Source organism: Budorcas taxicolor, chromosome 1, assembly GCF_023091745.1.
Source record: "Budorcas taxicolor isolate Tak-1 chromosome 1, Takin1.1, whole genome shotgun sequence".
Classification (NCBI taxonomy): domain Eukaryota; kingdom Metazoa; phylum Chordata; class Mammalia; order Artiodactyla; family Bovidae; genus Budorcas; species Budorcas taxicolor.
The window spans coordinates 204,466,231-204,488,303 of record NC_068910.1 but is presented as its reverse complement, the minus strand read 5'-3'; the positions used below and the strand labels follow the sequence as shown (position 1 = coordinate 204,488,303).

The following is a 22,073-nucleotide window of genomic DNA, read 5'->3' as shown; positions in this document are numbered from 1 at the left end:
TATTTCTCCTGGCAATCTTGATTCCAGCATGTGCTTCTTCCAGCCCAGCATTTCTCATGATGTACTCTGCATATAAGTTAAATAAGCAGAGTGACAATATACAGCCTTGACGTACTCCTTTTCCTATCTGGAATCAGTCTGTTGTTCCATGTCCAGTTCTAACTGGTGCTTCCTGACCTGCATATACGTTTCTCAAGAGGCAGGTCAGGTGGTCTGGTATTCCCATCTCTTTCAGAATTTTCCACAGTTTATTGTGATCCACACAGTCAAAGGCTTTGGCATAGTCAATAAAGCAGAAATAGATGTTTTTCTGGGACTCTCTTGCTTTTTTGATGATCCAGCAGATGTTGGCAATTTGATCTCTGGTTCCTCTGCCATTTCTAAATTCAGCTTATCTGGAAGTTCACGGTTCACGTATTGCTGAAGCCTGGCTTGGAGAATTTTGAGCATTACTTTACTAGTGTGTGAGATGAGTGCAATTGTGCGGTAGTTTGAGCATTCTTTGGCATTACCTTTCTTTGGGGTTGGAATGAAAACTGACTTTTTCCAGTCTTGTGGCTACTGCTGAGTTTTCCAAATTTGTTGGCATATTGAGTGCAGCCTTTTCTCAGCATCATCTTCCAGGATTTGAGATAGCTCAGCTGGAATTCCATCTAGCTTTGTTCGTACTGATCCTTCCTAAGGCCCACTTGGCTTCACATTCCAGGATGTCTGGCTACAGGTGAGTGATCACACCATCATGATTATGTGAGTTATTAAGATCTTTGTTGTACAGTTCTGCTGTGTATTCTTGCCACATCTTCTTAATATCTTCTGCTTCTGTTAGATCCCCACCATTTCTTTTCTTTAATGAGCCCATGTTTGCCTGAAATGTTCCCTTGGTATCTCTAATTTTCTTGAAGAGATCTCTAGTCTTTCCCATTCTATTGTTTCCCTCTATTTCTTTGCACTGATCACTGAAAAAGGCTTTCTTATATCTCCCTGCTGTTCTTTGGAACTCTGCATTCAGATGCTTATATCTTTCCTTTTCTCCTTTGTTTTTCGCTTCTCTTATTTTTACAGCTATTTGTAAGGCCTCCTCAGACAGCCATTGTGCTTTTTCTCATTTCTTTTCCTTAGGGATGGTCTTGATTCCTGTCCTCTGTACAGTCTCATGAACCTCCATCCATAGTTCATCAGGCACTCTGTCTATCAGATCTAGTCCCTTAAATCTATTTCTCACTTCCACTGTATAGTCATAAGGGATTTGATTTAGGTCATACCTGAATGGTCTAGTGGTTTTCCCCACTTTCTTCAACTTCAGTCTTTGGCAATAAGGAGTTCATGATCTGAGCCACAGTCAGCTCCCAGTCTTGTTTTTGCTGATTGTATAGAGCTTCTCCATCTTTGGCTGCAAAGAATATAATCAATCTGATTTCAGTGTTGACCATCTGGTGATGTCCATGTGAAGAGTCTTCTCTTGTGTTGTTGGAAGAGGGTGTTTGCTATGAACAGTGCGTTCTCTTGGCATAACTCTATTAGCCTTTGTCCTGCTTCATTCTGTACTTCAAGGCCAAATTTGCCTGTTACTCCAGGTGTTTCTTGACTTCCTATTTTTGCATTTTTCTAAATAGCAACTGACAAATTATAACATTACATCATTTTATTATAGTTTTTAGCATACATAAAATTACACAAAGGACAGAATATAAATTAAATTTTTGAGATTATCTGTTGCAAGATTCCTCCATTTTATCTGAATAACTGTAATTGTAACTTCTCATAGGTGATTAAAACTATAAAATTTGCATATACACACTCATTAATATACATATAATGAAAATGAAAAGGCAAATATGAAATGAGAGAAAATATTTAGTACATACATTTATATATAATGTATAGTATATATATACATATGTCTGACAAACATTATGTGTAATTTAATCTGATCTGAAAGTGTTTGTTGCTCGGTTGTGTCCAACTCTTTGCGACCCTGCGGACTGTAGCCTGTCAGGCTCCTCTGTCTGTAGGATTTTCCAGGCAAGAATACTGGAATGGGTTCCCATTTCCTTCTCCAAGGGATCTTCCCAACCCAGGGATTGAATTCGAGTCTCCTTCATCACAGGGTGACTCTTTACTGTCTGAGCCACCAGGGATGTAATCTGGTCTATATACATGTAAAAGTAAATTTGTACTGACTTGTGTATATGTGTGTATATTCATCATATTCAGTTTGTATGTGTATATTATACATATACATGTACTCAGTAGACATAAAGAACTGCTACCAATCAATACCAAAGAAAAATAGTGTAACATAAAAATGGAAAAAAAGATTTGAACAGACATTTCATGAAAGGAAATACACAAATGGCCAATAAACACACAAAAAAACCAATAGTACTTCCATAGCATTTGTCATGGAGAAGGCAATGGCACCCCACTCCAGTACTCTTGCCTGGAAAATCCCATGGACGGAGGAGCCTGGTGGGCTGCAGTCCATGGGGTCGCTGGGAGTCGGACACGACTGAGTGACTTCACTTTCACTTTTCACTTTCATGCATTGGAGAAGGAAATGGCAACCCACTCCAGTGTTCTTGCCTGGAGAATCCCAGGGGTGGGGGAGCCTGGCGGGCTGCCATCTCTGGGGTCACACAGAGTCGGACACAACTGAAGTGACTTGGCAGCAGCAGCAGCAGCATTTGTCCAATAATGCAAAATCTGTGTCTAATCACAAGGAAATAGCAAACTGGATTTGAACAACTGGCTACAAAGTAATTCTTCAAAAATGTCAAAGTCAAGAATTGAGTAGAAATTGAAAAATGTTACAGATTAAAAGAGACTAATGAGACACTGCAAATAAATGTAAGGTATGATAATGGTTGGACTGGGAAAAACAACTATAAGGGACATAACTGGTCAATGGACAGACTCTGCATTAGATAACACCACGGTTCCAAAGTTGCAACTCCTAATTTTACTAACTGTACTCTGGTTGTGACAGAGTACATGTAGGGCACACACAAACATGATTGGAAGCCAAGAACAGGCTGAAGTCATGCATGGTGATAGAAATCTGAAGAGTGCACGTGATACGTAGAGACTGCTGGAAAGAACCCCTGGCAACATGCTGGGAGGCGGTAGAAATGACTCTTATCCCCTTCATTTTGTGCTTCAGTTCAGTTCAGTCACTCAATCATGTCTGACTCTTTGCGACCCCATGAACTGCAGCACGCCAGGCTTCCCTGTCCAACACCAACTCCCAGAGTTCACCCAAACTCATGTCCATTGAGTCGGTGATGCCATCCAGCCATCTCATCCTCTGTTGACCCCTTCTCCTCCTACCCCCAATCCCTCCCAGCATCAGAGAGTCTTTTCCCATGAGTCAACTCTTCGCATGAGGTGGCCAAAGTACTGGAGTTTCAGCTTTAGCATCATTCCTTCCAATGAACACCCAGGACTGATCTCCTTTAGAATGGACTGGTTGGATCTCCTTGCAGTCCAAGGGACTCTCAAGAGTCTTCTCCAACACCACAGTTCAAAAGCATTAATTCTTTGGCACTCAGATTTCTTCAAAGTCCAACTTTCACATCCATACATGACTACTAGAAAAACCATAGCCTTGACTAGATGGATCTTTGTTGGCAAAGTAATGTCTCTGCTTTTGAAAAACCATAGCCTTGACTAGATGGACCTTTGTTGGCAAAGTAATGTCTCTGCTTTTGAATATGCTATCTAGGTTGGTCATAACTTTCCTTCCAAGGAGTAAGCATCTTTTAATTTCATGGCTGCACTCACCATCTGCAGTGATATTGGAGCCCAGAAAAATAAAGTCTGACACTGTTTCCACTGTTTCCCCATCTATTTCCCGTGACATGATGGGACCAGATGCCATGATCTTAGTTTTCTGAATGTTGAGCTTTAAGCCAACTTTTTCACTCTCCCCTTTCACTTTCATCAAGAAGCTTTTTAGTTCCTCTTCACTTTCTGCCATAAGGCTGGTGTCATCTGCATATCTGAGGTTATTGATATTTCTCCCGGCAATCTTGATTCCAGCTTGTGCTTCTTCTAGCCCAGAGTTTCTCATGATGTACTCTGCATAGAAGTTAAATAAGCAGGGTGACTATATACAGCCTTGTGCTTACATAGGTGTATTTATTTAACAAAACTCATTCTGTTGGTACTCTTAAGATACATTTAGCTGTGGGTAAACTTTATCTACAAAAATAAAGGCATAAGTGAAGAAAACTTTCCCAAATAGATTTTAAAATAAAACTTGACAGTTCAATGCTTAGTGTAAAAATCAGTTGAAAGAAATTTATAGCTAAACACCTCCTGACAAAATATGTTGAGTTGTAAGGTCAAATAAAATAACTTCAACATTTTCAAGCATCAACAATTGGTCATATACACAGAATTATGATCAGAATGACATCTAACTTCTCTGTAAATTAAACGTAGAGCACATTGAAGTCATGTCTGCAGGGTTCTCAGGGCTAAAGTGCAGATTTTCTATGTTAATATTATGAAGTTATTTATGTCATCTTTGATAGTAAAAGAAAGATGTTTGTAACCTAAGAATCTGACCCTGAAAAAAATATACTTGAAAGCCTTCTTCAGCCTCCCAAAATGTGAGCTGGAATGAAGTTAAGATTCAGCAATTTGCAAATGAAAAGATGGTGCAACAGTTACCTTCAGTAATGGAATTGCAAGAGAGCTTTGGAATTTTTTTTCTGTTTTTTTAAAATAATTTATTTTTTACTGAAGGATAATTGCTTTACAGAATTTTGCTGTTTTCTGTCAAACCTCAACATGAATCAGCCATAGGTATATATAAATCCCCTCCCTTTTGTTTCTAACTTTTCTTTTGCTTATCTATGCTTTCAAATTTTCAGCAGTGAATACATGTAATTGTTATAATTTAAGTTAAAACATTAAAAAATATCTGTTAATCATTAACGTTCAATTTGCACCAATTAAAAAAAATATATCTCCACCATCAAGGTTTATTACTAGACACAGAAATCCAGTTACATGTGATCATAGTTCTGTCAAAATGATGTATTTATGCCTGGAAAAAAAAAGTGTCACAATGTTGATTTATATGCCTAAAGCTGGGAGATCCATTGGTAACTTTCCATTCTTTTGACTTTCATACATTCTCTCTAATATGTGTGTATCACTCTAATGTGTATGTGCTCAGTTGTATAGTCGTGTCGACTCTTTTTGACCCCATAGACTATAGCCGCCAGGCTTCTCTGGCCATGGGATTATCCAGGCAAGAATCCTGGAGTGTGTTGCCATTTCCTCCTCCAGGGGATCTTCCCGACCCAGGGATTGTACCTGTGTCTCTTGCATCTCCTGCATTAGCAGCAGATTATTTACCACTAGTGCCACCTGGGAGGCCCTGTATCTCTCTAATGGAGGCCTAATATACATTTAAAAAATGCATTTGTTGTTACTAGCATATAACTTTGGGCTTCTCTGGTAGCTCAGCTGGTAAAAAAGCTGCCTGCAATGCAGGAGACCTGGGTTCAATACCTGGGCTGGGAAGATCCCCTGGAGGAGGGCATGACATCCCACTCCAGTATTCTTGTTTGGAGAATCCCCATGGACAGAGGAGCTTGGCAGGCTACAGTCCATGAGCTCACAAAGGTCGTACATGACTGAGTGACTAAGCACAGGACCCCACATAGAATATAACCTTAAGGAGGTATTTTAATACATGATTTAAAAAAATAATGGAATATGAAAATTTGGTCTTTGTCAAAAACATTGGAAATTTCTGTGGAAACATTCCTAAGATTAATCTCCTTGTTTTCCTGGGACAGTCATGAGTTGTGTCTGTTCTCCTAGTATCAGTTTTATTCTCAGAAGTATCCCAGATAAATTAATGACCACCTTACTTACAATGAGCTTCCCTGGTGGCTCAGATGGTAAAGCGTCTGCCTGCAATGCGGGAGACCCTGGTTCAATCCCTGGGTGGGGAAGATCTCCTGGAGAAAGAAATGCAACCCATTCCAGTACTCTTGCCTGGAGAATCCCATGGACAGGGGGCCTGGTAGGCTACAGTCCATGGGGTTGCAAAGATTCAGGCATGACTGAGTGACTTCACTTTTCACTTTACTTATAATACTTACAGAATGTAAAGTATGACATAAATAAACTTATCCATGAATCAGGAACAGACTCACAGGCATAGAGAACAGACTGGTGGTTGCCACAGGGAAGGAGAGTCGAAGAGGGATGGATTGGGAGTTCAGGATTAGCAGATACAAACTATTTGTCAGTACATAAAGGGTGGATTCAATCGGCATGAGTTTGAGGAAACTCTGGGAGACAGTGAAAGACAGGGCAGCCTGGTGTGCTGCAGTCCCCGTGGTCGCAAAGAGTGGATATGACTGAGCGCCTGAACAACAACAAATAGGATGGATAAACAGTGAAGTCCTACTGTATAGCCCCGGGAACTATACTCAGTATCCTGTGATAAGCAACAATGGAAAAGAATCTGAAAAATAACATATGTATGTATAACTGAATCACTTTGCTGTAGAGCAGAAACTAATAAATCAACTATGCTTCAGTAAAATAACATTTTTACAAAAGAAAGAAAAGATACTTATGGAGACATTTAATAATACTGAAAGGGTCCAACTTGATATAGCTTTTACACAGGGCCTTCATGAAAATTCACATTCAGTTATCATTATTTATCATTAAAACTATAAAAGATGATTCCTTATGAGAAAATGACAGAGAAATAATCAATGTCTTAGTTCTTTCTTCTTCTAAACCATTCCCCATTGAGCAATCCCTAATTAACTGGGAGTGGGAGGAAGTAGAAAGCTAAAGTAGCCATGGAGGTGGGTGAATTTCCTCTGTTTACAACTTTGGGTGGGGACCTAACAGTTCTGAATTATAAACTTCTTGGGAGATGACATTCTCTATCATGAACATCTGAGTTGCATGATTATGACAATCAAGAAATAGAGGAGAGAGAGATTAAAGCTAGCTAAAGTCTCCATTTACTTATTTTGAAACTGAAGTGTTGTCCTACGTGGAACTTAGCTTTATCAATAAAACCAGTCTTTTGAGGGGCGTTTGATAGCCACTCCACCCACCCTCTAATCATCCAATAGACATACTCGGAAGTCCTTTAATTATGCATATGTGCCACTTCCGTGCGTGGTTTGTCTTCCTGCAGATGGAACTCCCAAAATCATTTCCGCCTTTAGTGAGAAGGTGGTGAGTCCGGCCGAGGCCGTGTCCCTGATGTGCAACGTGAAGGGAACGCCACTGCCCACGATCACGTGGACCCTGGACGACGACCCCATCCTCAAGGGCGGCAGCCACCGCATCAGCCAGATGATCACGTCGGAGGGCAACGTGGTCAGCTACCTGAACATCTCCAGCTCTCAGGTCCGCGACGGGGGTGTCTATCGCTGCACGGCCAACAACTCGGCGGGCGTCGTCCTCTACCAGGCTCGAATAAACGTAAGAGGTGCTTGTCGAATCAACTCCTCAAAAAACACACATGACTCATTGTAGCGGAGAAGGAGGTTTCTGCATGCACCGAGCCCAGTCTTGGAATGCCAGACCGGATTAATGTCGCTTCCTTGTCTCCTGCCCTCTTGCTTCCCACTGAGGAATGGCAGTGACCGGATCACTGTTGGAAATGGCATTTTGGTTTCCTTAGTCAGCTTGTTCTCTTGTTTTACTCTTAAACTCGTCCTCTGGAGCTTTCTTTTCCTGGTTTATGCTCTGCATGCTCTCTCCTTCCTCCTCTTCTGTTCTACGACATTCTTCATGTACGTGGTACTTAACTTACATTCATAGTGCAACATGGCATAACCTCCATCCTCACAATCTATTTTACAGAGAGAGAGTTAAACAGCTGAATTGCTAACAGTGTCTCACCAGCTGAATATGATTGTTCAGTGCAGCTTTTTACTTTTTATTGATTAAATTGCCTTTTAGCCTATAATTCAAAATGTTTTAAATAGAAGTAGTTGATAATTAGCACTCGTTCAATTCATTGGAAGGCAATGAAATGAAAAGGAAAAGAAAAAAAAACCTTCTTCGTGGAAAATGCCAAATGCAGAAAAAAATTGCTGAATTGAAAAAGATGTCCTTACATGAAAACAAATACATTTTTAAACTCAAGGAAAAGTGTACTCATTTCCACACATAAAATGTACCCTTAAATTATTTTCAAGAGTTTCTCTGTGTCTCTCCAGGGCCTGCAAGCATTCGACCAATGAAAAATATCACAGCAATAGCGGGACGGGACACATACATTCACTGTCGTGTGATTGGCTATCCGTATTACTCCATCAAATGGTACAAGAACTCAAATCTGCTTCCTTTCAACCACCGCCAAGTGGCATTTGAGAATAATGGAACCCTAAAACTCTCTGATGTGCAGAAGGAAGTTGATGAAGGGGAGTACACCTGCAACGTGCTAGTCCAGCCCCAACTCTCCACCAGCCAGAGTGTCCACGTGACAGTCAAAGGTAAGGCTGTGCCCTCTGTCCCCACCCAAGTCACCATTGCTAAGTTTGTCCACTAAGAGTGAAATAATCTGAAAACCTGCATGTTCAGAATGAAGAATGATAAAGTGTATTAGACGTTCTGTTCTCTTCGCCAGTGCATCCTCACCGGACTGATGGTTAAGATAGTCTTCTTTCCACATGAATTTTTGGCTTGGTTTTCCAGAGGATGTGTGTTTTTATAATATCATAGAAAAAAACACATCATATCTAGTTGTCTGACAAATCATTATAAAACACTTAGCTTTGTTTTTCTACAGTCTCCTAAAAGTAAGTTCTTTTAGAATCCACCTGGAAGAGATTTTGTGCAATGCGTAAAGACTTCACACAAAATAAATGAGCAGATCAAAGCAAAAACATAGGAATGAAATGAATGGACAACCCCACAGAAAATTTTCTAGACTTTTATATTTTTCTTTACATCATGACATCATGATGTGGACAGTCATGAAATCTAACCATCAGGATGAATTTTGGTGATCATGCAACTCAACACCAACCTCCTTGTCATGCGGTTAAGGTGCATGTCTGAGCTGCCCAGTTACCTCCCTAGGTACCAACAACTGTCTTTTAGTGTCTTGGCTGCAAAACTTCATAGGTTTTTTATGGTCCTCCCCAGCCATCTTTTTTCACAAATCCTGTTAGTTTATCTATTTAGGGACACCTATAAATTCTCATACACACACGCAGTCTCACATATGTAATGTATTATTTGGTGTATGTTGTGCAACATATGGTTTCCCTTGTGTCTCCGTGGTAAAGAATCTACCTGCCAATGCAGGAGACATGGGTTTGATCCCTGGTCCAGGAAGATCCCTTGGAGAAGGAAATGACAACCCACTCCAGTATTCTTGCCTGGAGAATCCCATGGACAGAGGAACCTGGTGAATTACAGTCCATGGAGTTCACAAACATTCAAATGTGACTTGGCGACTGAACAAAAACAACAGTGTAATGTATTTATATTAATACATGTACATACACCTGCACATGAATAATTTTGAATTTTTAAACAACTGCATATCTTAAGAGTTTTCTCAAATCATTAGAAATTCTTGGCAAGCCAGATTGGTCATAGCTGCAGGAAACTTCGTTTTGTGATTTATTTCTTGACCCATGATGAATGGAATATCTACTCTATATCCAGCAGGTCAATACCTTAGAAAATAAGTCCTATTTGATAGCTAAGAATTTTCCCCAGAAGAAACCAACCCCAGGGATAAAAAGAAACGAAACAAAGAATGTTGATAGGGAGGATGCAGGGGCGGGCCAGATGGAAGGAGGCTGTGAGCTGTGACAATCAGATCAGGGAGACAAGAAGCAGAATGCCCTCCCAATAAAGATGATGTAAAACCAAAGACAACTATCAAACTTTGTTGGTGTTTAGTCACTCAGTCTTGTTTGACTCTTTGCAACCCCACGGACTACAGCACTCCAGGTCTCCCTGCCTTCACCCTCTCCTAGAGTTTGCTCAGACTCAACGTCCATTGAGTCGGTGATGCCATGCAACTGTTTCATTCTCTGTCATCCTTCTCCTCCTGTCTTCCGTCTTTCAGAGCATGAGGGTCTTTTCCAATGAGTTGGCTGTTCACACCAGGTGGCCAAATTATTGGAGCTTCGACTTCAGCATCAGTCCTTTCAATGGGTATTCAGAGTTGATTTCCTTTAGGATTGACTGGTTTGATCTCCTTGCACTTCAGGGGACTCTATGAAACTTTACCACAGCCAAATGATCAAAGCCAGAGTCATTTCTGGCTGTCTCTAATGACAGCAGAGTAGATGACAAAGTAGATGTGCCCATGGACCCTGCCATAGGAAAATATCACACACTAACAAAAATTTTATTAGAAAGACTTTAAACAATGGGCTTACCGAGAAGCTGGGAATGTAAAACTTGCTAAAGAAATCTGTGTCCCACTGGTATTCATTCATCATAAGTTAACATTTTGTGCACATGTCTGGGCAGAGGGGTATTCCCAGGTGGCTCAGTGGTAAAGAACCTGCCTGCCAGTGCAGGAGACTCAGGAGATGCAGGTTCAGTCCCTGGATCAGGAAGATCCCCTCTAGGAGGAAATGGCAACTCACTCCAGTATTCTTGCCTGGAGAATCTGACGGACAGAGGAACCTGGAGGGCTATAGTCTATAGGGTTGCAAAGAGTCGGCTACGGCTGAGTGATGGAACATGTGGCCGAGGAGAGAGTATATGTTCTTGTTGTCCAATCACTAAGCCACATCTGACTTGGGACCTCTTGGACTGCAGCATCCCAGGCTTCCCTGTATTTCACTCTCTTCCTGAGTTTGGTCAAATTCATGTTCATTGAGCAGGTGATGCTATCTAACCATCTCATTCTCTGCTACCTCTTTCTCCTCTTGCCTTTATACTTTTTGTTTATTGTTGCTTCAAAACATGCTTTCTTATATTTCAGGGAGCAATGTCTAAACTAAATACAATTCTGTCTATTAATACTACAGTATATCCCACTTTTATTGAATTTTATTTTTGTGTAGACAAATAAAATGATGAAGCCTGCTTATACCTCTTAGGGCTTCCCAGGGAAAAAATAATAAATTCTGGTTTCCTTTATGTCAACCTAGGGCTTACTTCTTAGAAGTAGTCATATTCACGTTCATTGCCCTCTCACAAAGATATTTAAAATAATTCAAGATACCACTTGCTTTTCTTGCTTAAGATGATATCTGACTTTCAGCATTTGGTTACAGTTAGTAAATTAATGATTTTAGCCTTTCTTCAGATGTCAGTGGAAAGGTTGTAACCAAATTAACTTCTGAGCATTTAAATAGGAATTTTAAAATGTTTTGAGATGAAATATGTAAATTAAATCACACTCCAGTGGTCAGGTTTGTAGTCCATCAAAGCTTTTAAAAACTAGTAGCCTTTGCTCTTTTCAATTATGATGAGTTATGATAAGAGAGAGATAAGGAATCAACTGAATTACAGGAAAAGACTGAGGTTTCTGACTTTCCCTGTAGATCAGGACTGGAAGAGTCTTTCTCATTTTATTCATGTATATACAGCTCCATTACCTTTGCAGTTAAACTGCACGGTGAATATTATTGTATTCAGATAATTTTAGAGGAGCAAATATGATACCTAAAAATTTGGCTTCATTTGGAAATGGGCCCCGTTGTTTCCACTAATAATGCTGAAAAGTGTAAACCAAACCATTTTTATCTTACGTCCCAGAGGTTCTCCTCTAACACTGAATAGAGTAGTGTGTGTGTGAGTCAGTATGTGGCTGTGAATGTGTGTGTGTGTTTAGATGACACTGGAAGCAATACTGTTTTTCAATCATATCTTTTTTTTTGCTTTTTTCCTTCCTTCATTTAAATTGTATCATATGATTGGAAAAACAATTTTAAAAACCTCAAAAACCAATATAAATAGCATTAATCATTAATAATGCCTGAGACTTAAGTTCTAAAATACATTAACAAGAAGCTTGGGGCTTCACTGCTGGCTCAGTGATAAAGAATCCACCTGCCAGTGTAGGTGACCCAGGTTCAATCCCTGGTTTGGGAGGATCTCCTGGAGAAGGAAATGGCAACCCACTCCAGTATTCTTGCCTAGAGAATCCTGTGGACAAAGGAGCCTGGTGGGCAACAGTCCATGGTCCACAGAGTTGGACACGACTAAGCGGCTAAACCTCCACAATTTTGCTGCCTTCAAACATGCAGGGAGAAATTTAAGTCAGAATCCCTTCTTTCACTCCATTTCAATTTAACAAGTAGTGTTATATTTAACACATTTCAAAGCTTTTCTTGCCCCATTTTAGGTGCCATATTGAACTTGAACAGTGCCTAATTGAGTGTTCTAATTGCTAGGGACCAACACTGCCAGAAAGTTAATTGGCTGCTAGGTAAAAATGTCACCTTCTATTTGTATTTATGTAAAACTTTGTCATTTACAAAACACTTTTATAATTGTAACCTTAATTAATACTCACAGTGACTCTGTAATGTAGATAAAACATCAGCAGAGAAAGAGAATAGGAGAGAGCAGGGAACTTGCTCAGAGTTGCCTGGTAATGTATTCAAGACTCGAATACACATCTCTACTTTCCAGTTAGCACTCCACAGTGTGTTACCGAAAAGTAATTCACATTGCAGTGGGAAGCTAGGATTAATGTGAGGAGACATTAAGTCAAAAAACCTAGAAAGAAACCTATTTTAAAAGCTGAGAAAGAATATTATTTTAGAAGTAAGGGGCATGTGATATGGGGCACCTAATTTAAGAGAGAAAGATAATTAATTAAATTGAAGTGATGAAAGAGAAGAAATGGATTTGGTGAGGGAGGGTGAGTAAGAACCAGAAATGACTCCAGAAGTTCTAGCCTGGATGATGGAAAAGTGAAGAGAGGGAGTCTGAAATGGTCATGGCTTGGGAAAGTCTTATGAAGAGAAAGGTGTAGGGTCACATGTCTGTGGACCATGATTTTGAATTCTGACTGGGGGGACTTTGAAATATGGGTTTGGTGAGTGGGCTGATATGAGTACATCTTTTCTTTTCTCCTTTGCCTTTTACTTCTCTTCTTTTCACGCTATTTGAAAGGCCTCCTCAGACAACCATTTTGCTTTTTGTATTTCTTTTTCTTGGGGATGGTCTTGATCCCTGCCTCCTGTACAGTGTTACGAACCTCCATCCATAGTTCATCAGGCACTCTGCCTATCAGACCTAATCCCTTAAATCTATTTCTCACTACCACCGTACAGTCATAAGGGATTTGATTTAGGTCATACCTGAATGGTCTAGCGGTTTTCTCCACTTTCTTCAATTTCAGCCTGAATTTGGCAATAAGGGCTTCATGATGTGAGCCACAGTCAGCTCCCAGTCATGTTTTTGCTGGCTGTATAGAACTTCTCCATCTTTGGCTGCAAAGAATATAATAGAGTTAATACAGTTTTGCTAAGAGAATGCACTGGTCATAGCAAATACCCTCTTCCAACAACACAAGAGAAGACTCTACACATGGACATCACCAGATGGTCAACACCGAAATCAGATTGATTGTATTCTTTGCAGCAAAAGATGGAAAAGCTCTAAACAGTCAGCAAAAACAAGACTGGGAGCTGACTGTGGCTCAGATCATGAACTCCTTATTTCCAATGTCAGACTTAAATTGAAGAAAGTAAGGGAAACCACTAGACCATTCTGTTCAGTTCAATTCAGTTTGGTTGCACAGTCGTGTGCTACTCTTTGCCACCCCATGAATCGCAGCACGCCAGGCCTCCCTGTCCATCACCAACCCCCGGAGTTCCCTCAGACTCACGTCCATTGAGTCAGTGATGCCACCCAGCCATCTCATCCTCAGTTGTCCTGTTCTCCTCCTGCCCCCAATCCCTCCCAGCATCAGAGTCTTTTCCAATGAGTCAACTCTTCGCATGAGGTGGCCAAAGTACTGGAGTTTCAGCTTTAGCATCATACCTTCCAAAGAAATTCCAGGGTTGAGCTCCTTCAGAATGGACTGGTTGGATCTCCTTGCAGTCCAAGGGACTCTCAAGAGTCTTCTCCAACACCACAGTTCAAAAGCATCAATTCTTTGGCACTCAGCTTTTTTCACAGTCCAACTCTCACATCCATACATGACCACTGGAAAAACCATAGCCTTGACTAGACGGACCTTAGTCGGCAAAGTAATGTCTCTGCTTTTGAATATGCTATCTAGGTTGGTCATAACCTTCCTTCCAAGGAGTAAGCGTCTTTTAATTTCATGGCTGCAGTCACCATCTGTAGTGATTTTGGAGCCCAGAAAAATAAAGTCTGACACTGTTTCCACTGTTTCCCCATCTATTTCCCATGGAGTGATGGGACCGGATGCCATGATATTTGTTTTCTGAATGTTGAGCTTTAAGCCAACTTTTTCACTCTCCTCTTTCACTCTCTTCAAGAGGCTTTTTAGTTCCTCTTCACATCTGCTTATCTGAGGTTATTGATATTTCTCCTGGCAGTCTTGATTCCAGCTTGTGCTTCTTCCAGCCCAGTGTTTCTCATGATGTACTCTTCACAGAAGTTAAATAAGCAGGGTGACAATATACAGCCTTGATGGACTCCTTGTCCTATTTGGAACCAGTCTGTTGTTCCATGTCCAGTTCTAACTATTGCTTCCTGACCTACATACAGGTTTCTCAAGGCATGACCTACATCAAATCCCTTATGATTTTACAGTCAAAGGGAGAACTAGATTTAAGGGACTAGATCTGATAGACAGAGTGCCTGATGAACTATGGACAGAGGTTCGTGACATTGTACAGGAGACAGGGATCAAGGTGATCCCATGGAAAAGAAATGCAAAAAGGCAAAATGGCTGTCTGGGGAGGCCTTACAAATAGCTGTGAAAAGAAGAGAAGTGAAAAGCAAAGGAGAAAAGGAAAGATATAAGCATCTGAATGCAGAGTTCCAAAGAATAGCAAGAAGAGATAAGAAAGCCTTCAGTGATCAATGCAAAGAAATAGAGGAAAAGAACAGAATAGGAAAGACTAGAGATCTCTTCAAGAAAATCAGAGATACCAAGGGAACATTTCATACAAACATGGGCTCAACAAAGGACAGAAAAGGCAGGGACCCAACAGAAGCAGAAGATATTAAGAAGAGGTGGCAAGAATACACAGAAAAACTGTACAAAAAAGATCTTCATGACCCAGATAATCATGATGGTTTGATCACTCACCTAGAGCCAGACATCCTGGAATGTGAAGTCAAGTGGGCCTTAGAAAGCATCACTAACAACAAAGCTAGTGGAGGTGATGGAATTCCAGTTGAGCTATTTCAAATCCTAAAAGATGATGCTGTGAAAGTGCTGCACTCAATATGTCAGCAAATTTGGAAAACTCAGCAGTGGCCACAGGACTGGAAAAGGTCAGTTTTCATTCCAATCCCAAAGAGAGGCAATGCCAAAGAATACTCAAACTACCGCACAATTACACTCATCTCACACGCTAGTAAAGTAATGCTCAAAATTCTTCAAGGTAAGCTTCAGCAATATGTGAACTGTGAACTTCCAGATGTTCAAGCTGGTATTAGAAAAGGCAGAGGAACCAGAGATCAAAATGCCAATATCCACTGGATCATGGAAAAAGCAAGAAAGTTCCAGAAAAACATCTATTTCTGCTTTATTGACTGTGCCAAAGCCTTTGACTGTGTGGATCACAATAAACTCTGGAAAGTTCTTCAAGATATGGGAATACCAGACCACCTGACCTACCTCTTGAGAAACCTATATGCAGGTCAGGAAGCAACACTTAGAACTGGACATGGAACAACAGACTGGTTCCAAATAGGAAAAAGAGTATGTTGAGGCTGTATATTATCACCCTGCTTATTTAACTTATATGCAGAGTACATCATGAGAAACACTGGGCTGGAAGAAGCACAAGCTGGAATCAAGATTGCTGGGAGAAAAATCAATAATCTCAGATATGCAGATGACACCAGCCTTATGGCAGAAAATGAAGAGGAACTAAAAAGCCTCTTGATGAAAGTGAAAGAGGAGAGCTTAATGCTCAACATTCAGAAAATGAAGATCATGGCATCCGGTCCCATCACTTCATGGGAAATAGATGGGGAAACAGTGGAAACAGTGTCAGACTTTATTTTTGGGGGTCCAAAATCACTGCAGATGGTGACTGCAGCCTTGAAATAAAAGACGCTTGCTCCTTAGGAAAAACTTTATAACCAACCTAGACAGCATATTAATAAGCAGAGGCATTACTTTGCCAACAGAGGTCCATCTAGTCAAAGCTGTGATTTTTTCCAGTGGTCACGTATGGATGTCAGAGTTGGAATATAAATAAAGCTGAGTGCCAAAGAATTGATCCTTTTGAAGTGGTGTTGGAGAAGGCTCTTGAGATTCCTTTGGACTACCAGGAGATCCAACCAGTCCATTTTAAAGGAAATCAGTCCTGAATATTGGTTGGAAGAACTGATGCTGAAGCTGAAACTCCAATACTTTGGCCACTTGATGCAAAGAACTGACTCATTTGAAAAGATCCTGATGCTAGGAAAGACTGAAGGTTGGAGAAGGGGACGACAGAGGATGAGATGGCTGGATGGCATCGCTGACTCAATGGACATGAGTTTGAGTAAACTCTGGGAGTTGGTGATGGACAGGGAGGCCTGGTATGCCTCCCTGTTGGACATGACTGAGTGAATAAACTATAATGAGGTAAAATGGAGATGGCAGAAATGCAGCAAAAGCAGTCACAGTATTTAATCCTTGATATTTTATTTTATTTATAGTTGTAGCATTTTCCAGTTGTTATTTGAGACAGATTTTTGTCGTGCCCTGCTTCATTCACATTGATGGAAGAAGCTGGTGTCACTTGCAGCCTTTCCAACTCATGGTAGCGACCTCTTTGTTCTGTTGCCTACCAGACACACTCTTCTATAGGATCTGGCCTGAAGATCTGATCTGATTTCACTGCAGGTTTTGGTCATAGGCTGTGTCTTCTCTGCTTTGTGACTCTAGTCATCTCACACAGCTGCTGTTGGTGCAGTTGGGGAAATGAATGCCCCATTAAAAATGGTGCTGAGAATGGGTCTGCCCTCCCCCATCTCTCAGTGAACAGCCAGGAGCATAGTCTAAGGACAGCATTATTCAAAGCCTCCTGACAGCTACTGTCACTTGGCCCAGGCAGAGCTGCTGCTGTGTCCGCAGAAATAGCCTTGGATGGCACACTTTGTGACTGACGTTTGCTCATTTGCCATTCCAGCCAGAGAACCATCAAGCTCCAGCAGCTTCCAAACCCAACCCTCTCAGGGAAGAAAAGCCTCTCCCTCTTTGTCACTTATGCTTTCTTCCATTCTTCTCTCTCTGGCTACTGCAGTCATTTATAATGTTATTCATAGAAAACAACAACGTTTCGGGGTCATTTTTCTCTTTTCGATTCCTCATTTACCATTGGCCAATGTTTCATTTAAGGGCTTATTTGCTAGGGTCTTGTGTGACCATAAATTTTAGTCATTTGCAAAACTCTTATATTGATTTTCAGCAACTACTTAGAGAGTGTGTAGTTTCTATTGTGAATAATACAAGAGAGAATAGATCTGATGTGGAAACATAGGGAAAATATAGTGAGTATGTAACACTGTTGTGGTAATTTATGATTTCAAATGGAAACTTAAGTTCTCTTTGTTAATGTAACATCTTAGTGTGGCAAAAGAAGCCCGATTAAGTGGGAATTTTCACCATCCCCCTTTTTAAACTACCAAAGAAGCACTCAATTTTTAATGTGCTTAAAAGTGAAAAGTGAAAGTCGCTCAGTTATGTCCGACTCTTTGCTACCTCGTGGACAGTACATGGGATTCTCCAGGCCAGAATACTGGAGTGGGTAGTCGTTCCCTTCTCCAGGGGATCATCCCAACCCAGAGATCGAATCCAGGCCCTTATTGCAGGTGGATTCTTTACCAACTCAGCTACCAAGGAAGCCCTTAACTTAAGTGGCTGTGTTTATTCATCTAACTTGAGGATTCATGCTCTCAAGCTTCCACAGAAGAGAAGTTCTTTACTTTGGTTGGGATGTCAAAATTGAGCTCCACACTTATCCGGAGTGCTTGATTCAAACAGGTTTGTCCTGGAGGTAGTTTGCTCTGAAATTTTTTTCTTCCATTCTGGAAAATGAAGCTGGGTACTTCTCTTTATTTAGGGAAACACTTCTTCTTTTTTTTTTTTTTTAACAAATAATATCTCAAATTGCTTTCCTCTAAGTAAAGGAAAAGAAAAAGAACACATTTTTAATTTTCTATGAAGTCAAAGAATGCAAATTTTTACCCAGTTGAAGTTAAAATTGTAGGAGAAATAATGTTTTGCAACACTTGCTATGCCAGTTAGATGTGAGAACTTCAAGGGGAGACTTAAGTAGAGATAAAAGGAAAAAAAATGACAAGAAAATTACTTATACTTTCTTTGCTTTACACATAGTCTCTCTGTAAGTTTATACATATGTATGTGCACACATACACACACTCAGAAAAAAGACTTTGAGAGTGTTTAAGTGATAATGCTTTGATAACATTTTAAATCAGAAAGAACAACTCTCAATTATTCAAAGTCATTCAATATGGACTTCCACAGACACAAGTAATTGTCAAAATATTCAAGTTTAACAGAATTTTGTAGTTTATTTACATGTAATATGTGACATAAATATTTGTGTGTATTACATTTATTTATAAATGTAAAGATATTATAAAGTATTTGTATGTGCTAAAATCTTGTATAAGCTTTTTTATATTATTTTCATTTTGTATTATAAGCATTTTGGATATTCATTTGTAGATGGACATAAATAAGTATATAAAATGTATGCCTGCTGCTGCTGCTGCTGCTAAGTCGCTTCAGTTGTGTCCGACTCTGTGCGACCCCATAGACGGCAGCTCACCAGGCTCCCCTGTCCCTGAGATTCTCCAGGCAAGAACACTGGAGTGGGTTGCCATTTCCTTCTCCAATACATGAAAGTGAAAAGTGAAAGTGAAGTCACTCAGTCGTGTCCGACTCTTCACGACTCCATGGACTGCAGCCTTCCAGGCTCCTCTGTCCATGGGATTTTCCAGGCAAGAGCACTGGAGTGGGATGCCATTGCCTTCTCCAAAATGTATGCCTACATATATATGAAAAGATGATACAAGGATAGAACCTTAGGAATATAAATAACTTAAGGTTCATGTACACCAGCATCCCATGTGATACTCAACCTGGCCTTCAACTGTACTCAAATTTTTCCAGATTGTCTGCACAAGATCCCTGCAGTGCCCCCAGTGAACTCTTAGTCCATTCTGATTCTGCTTGGCCTTGATGATCAGACATTTTTTCCTCCTGTTGAATGCAAATCTGTCTTCTCTAGTTTTTCCCTTTCTTTCTAGTTCCATTGTTTTGCTCTGGGACAGCTTGGAAAACTTTCCCCTTCCCTGTAGAAACTACGAAAAGCGGGGAAGTAGGGAGCCACTGCCCTGCTATCTCTAACATCCTTGTTGGTTCAACAAGCCCAAGAAACGAGTTTCCTCTGCAAGTACACGCAAAAGTGTCAATATGCTTTCACAGAAACACAGCTCTCTTGGAATGGTCTGATGTCTGAAAGAGGGAAAGGAGAGGACCACCTCTACCCTGAAGACAACACTTTGTTGAAACCCAAGTCCCCACTGTTGAGACATGCCTTTGGGCTCACAAACAGACACTCAGGTGCCAACTGGCCAGATGGGAACTTCATTCTGTTTTGTCAGTTTTTGGTTTATTCCACACCTTTCTCATCAGTTCATACAGATTCCCTATTTTGTTGTACCTTTTAAAAAAAGAACTGTTCATGAGTTCTGGTGTTATTCTTCCCTGTTTCATGTGCAGAGTCTGTCCATTGACCAGTTATGTCCCTTACAGCTGTTTTTCCCAGTCCAACCATTATCATACCTTACATTTATTTGTGGTGTCTCATTAGTCTCTTTTAATCTGTAACATTCTTCAGTTTCTACTCAGTTCTTGACTTTGACAGTTTTGAAGAATTACTTTGTAGCCAGTTGTTCAAATCCAGTTTGCTATTTCCTTGTGATTAGATACAGATTTTGCATTATTAGACAAATGCTATGGAAGTACTATTGTTTTGTGTGTGTGTTTATAGGCCATTTGTGTATTTCCTTTCATGATATGTCTGTTCAAATCTTTTTTTGCATTTTTATGTTACACTATTTTTCTTTGGTATTGATTGGTAGCAGTTCTTTACGTCTACTGAATACATGTGTATGTATAATGTATACATACAAACCAAATATAATGAATATACACACATATACACAAGTCGGTAAAAATTTACTTTTACATGTATATGGACCAGATTACATCCCTGGTGGCTCAGACAGTAAAGAGTCTGCCTGCGATGAAGGAGACCCGAGTTCAATCCCTGGGTTGGGAAGATCCCTTGGAGAAGGAAATGGGAACCCATTCCCTCTGTGTGTGTGTGTGTGTGTGTGTGTGTGTGTGTGTGTGTGTGTGTGTGTGTAATATAGATAGGCTTTTAATGCATGTTTAATACAAAAATGTTTATTTGAAATAATTTTACGTCAATAGTTGTTTTAGTCAGGTCATTTTATATTTTCCATTTAGTCCCTATTTCCTGTTATCTCTCTTGACTTTGCACCGAAGGGGATCGCTCAAGTACAGATAATGGTCATAAATATGCTGCAGTCATATCTCCGAGCACATGAATGTCCTTGTACTCACTATTCAATTCAGTGAGAGAATTTATTGATTTCTTAAAGAAAGAGGCAGTTGCTCAGAATATGTATTGATCTGGAAAATAAAAACCTTGTTTCTGTAGAACTGAATCTTCCAAGTTGTCTACAAGTGAAAAAAAGAAAAACTTGGATGATTTCACTCTGTCTTTCATTCAGAGAAGCAGAACTTGTCAATTCAGGAAACCATCTTGTCTGAGCCACATCAGCAAGGACATAGAGACTCAGAGAATGGCCCTGGTGCAGGGACATGCAGTTGGCTGGAAGTATGGACGGGGATGGTCTATATAATTAGCCTTGCATACATTATGCTGATGTGAATACTGAGTGGATGGAATATAGACAGATCTTTCATTGGTCTATTTTCAGGCATTTCACAATATTCTTTCTTCATTAAATCACTAATTAAATGCCCTGGAATTTGCCAAAATAATTTCATTGACTTAGAGCTTTGTTGAAATACCTTAATTACCTTTATTATATCCTGGTCTTCTCGATGACATGTTTCATACAAATACAGCCAGTTGAAGTCAGGTATGATTAATATCCAGGCTTCTAAAGAAGGATGACATTTCCTAAGTCAAGGTCATGAAAAATACTTCTCATGTAAACACATTGTAATTACTAGCAATTCTTGTAAAAAAGCTAATTGGGAAAAGAAGATAAGCTTTAAAAATGAATGCTAGTGATTTTGTGAATCTTGGCCATCCCTGTCATTGAGCCTGACTGTCATCACTTCTAGTTGGAGTCTTTGGCTTGGCCTGCCTTAATAGTCTATATGAATAAAAATAAAATAAGTACAATCCATCTGGATATGTCTTTTCCACTTGGGTTCGTAGAACATGAGATATGTTTCATCTTATTGATGCCATTGTGATTCAAATGGTTTTTCTTTAAATGTTAGAGATGCAAGTTAACTTGGGTTAATCAGAAAACTACTTAGTTTTATTACCAAGTCTCTATATAAACATGTTATTGCCTCCAACCAGGGGAAAAGTAATCTGCTTATAGCCTTAGTTCAAGGTGACTCTAATTCTTGAATATGGAAATCCTCATGAATTCTGAAGTTGTACATCATTTAAAAATGTTAAAGATAGTGTTTCAACAGAATCTTTGTGTGAGTGCTGAGTCACTCAGTCATGTCAGACTCTTTGTGACCCCATGGACTGTAGCCTGAGAGGCTTCTCTGTCCCTGGGATTCCCCAGGCAAGAATACTGGCGTGGGTTGCCATTTCCTCCTCCAGGAGATCTTCCCAATCCAAGGACTGAGCCCACATCTTCTGTGTCTTCTGCACTGATAGGTAGATTCT

General features: G+C 40.1%; 1 protein-coding gene across 1 annotated transcript in view; it reads left to right on the top strand.

Annotated features, from left to right (window-relative positions):
• Nucleotides 1–22,073, top strand: part of DSCAM (DS cell adhesion molecule) — a 678,525-nt gene that overhangs the window by 362,079 nt on the left and 294,373 nt on the right. Inside the window, exons 7-8 of the mRNA XM_052645681.1 lie at nucleotides 7,187–7,483; nucleotides 8,220–8,495. Coding sequence (XP_052501641.1) covers nucleotides 7,187–7,483; nucleotides 8,220–8,495 — 573 coding nt within the window. The remainder of the gene's footprint in view (nucleotides 1–7,186; nucleotides 7,484–8,219; nucleotides 8,496–22,073) is intronic.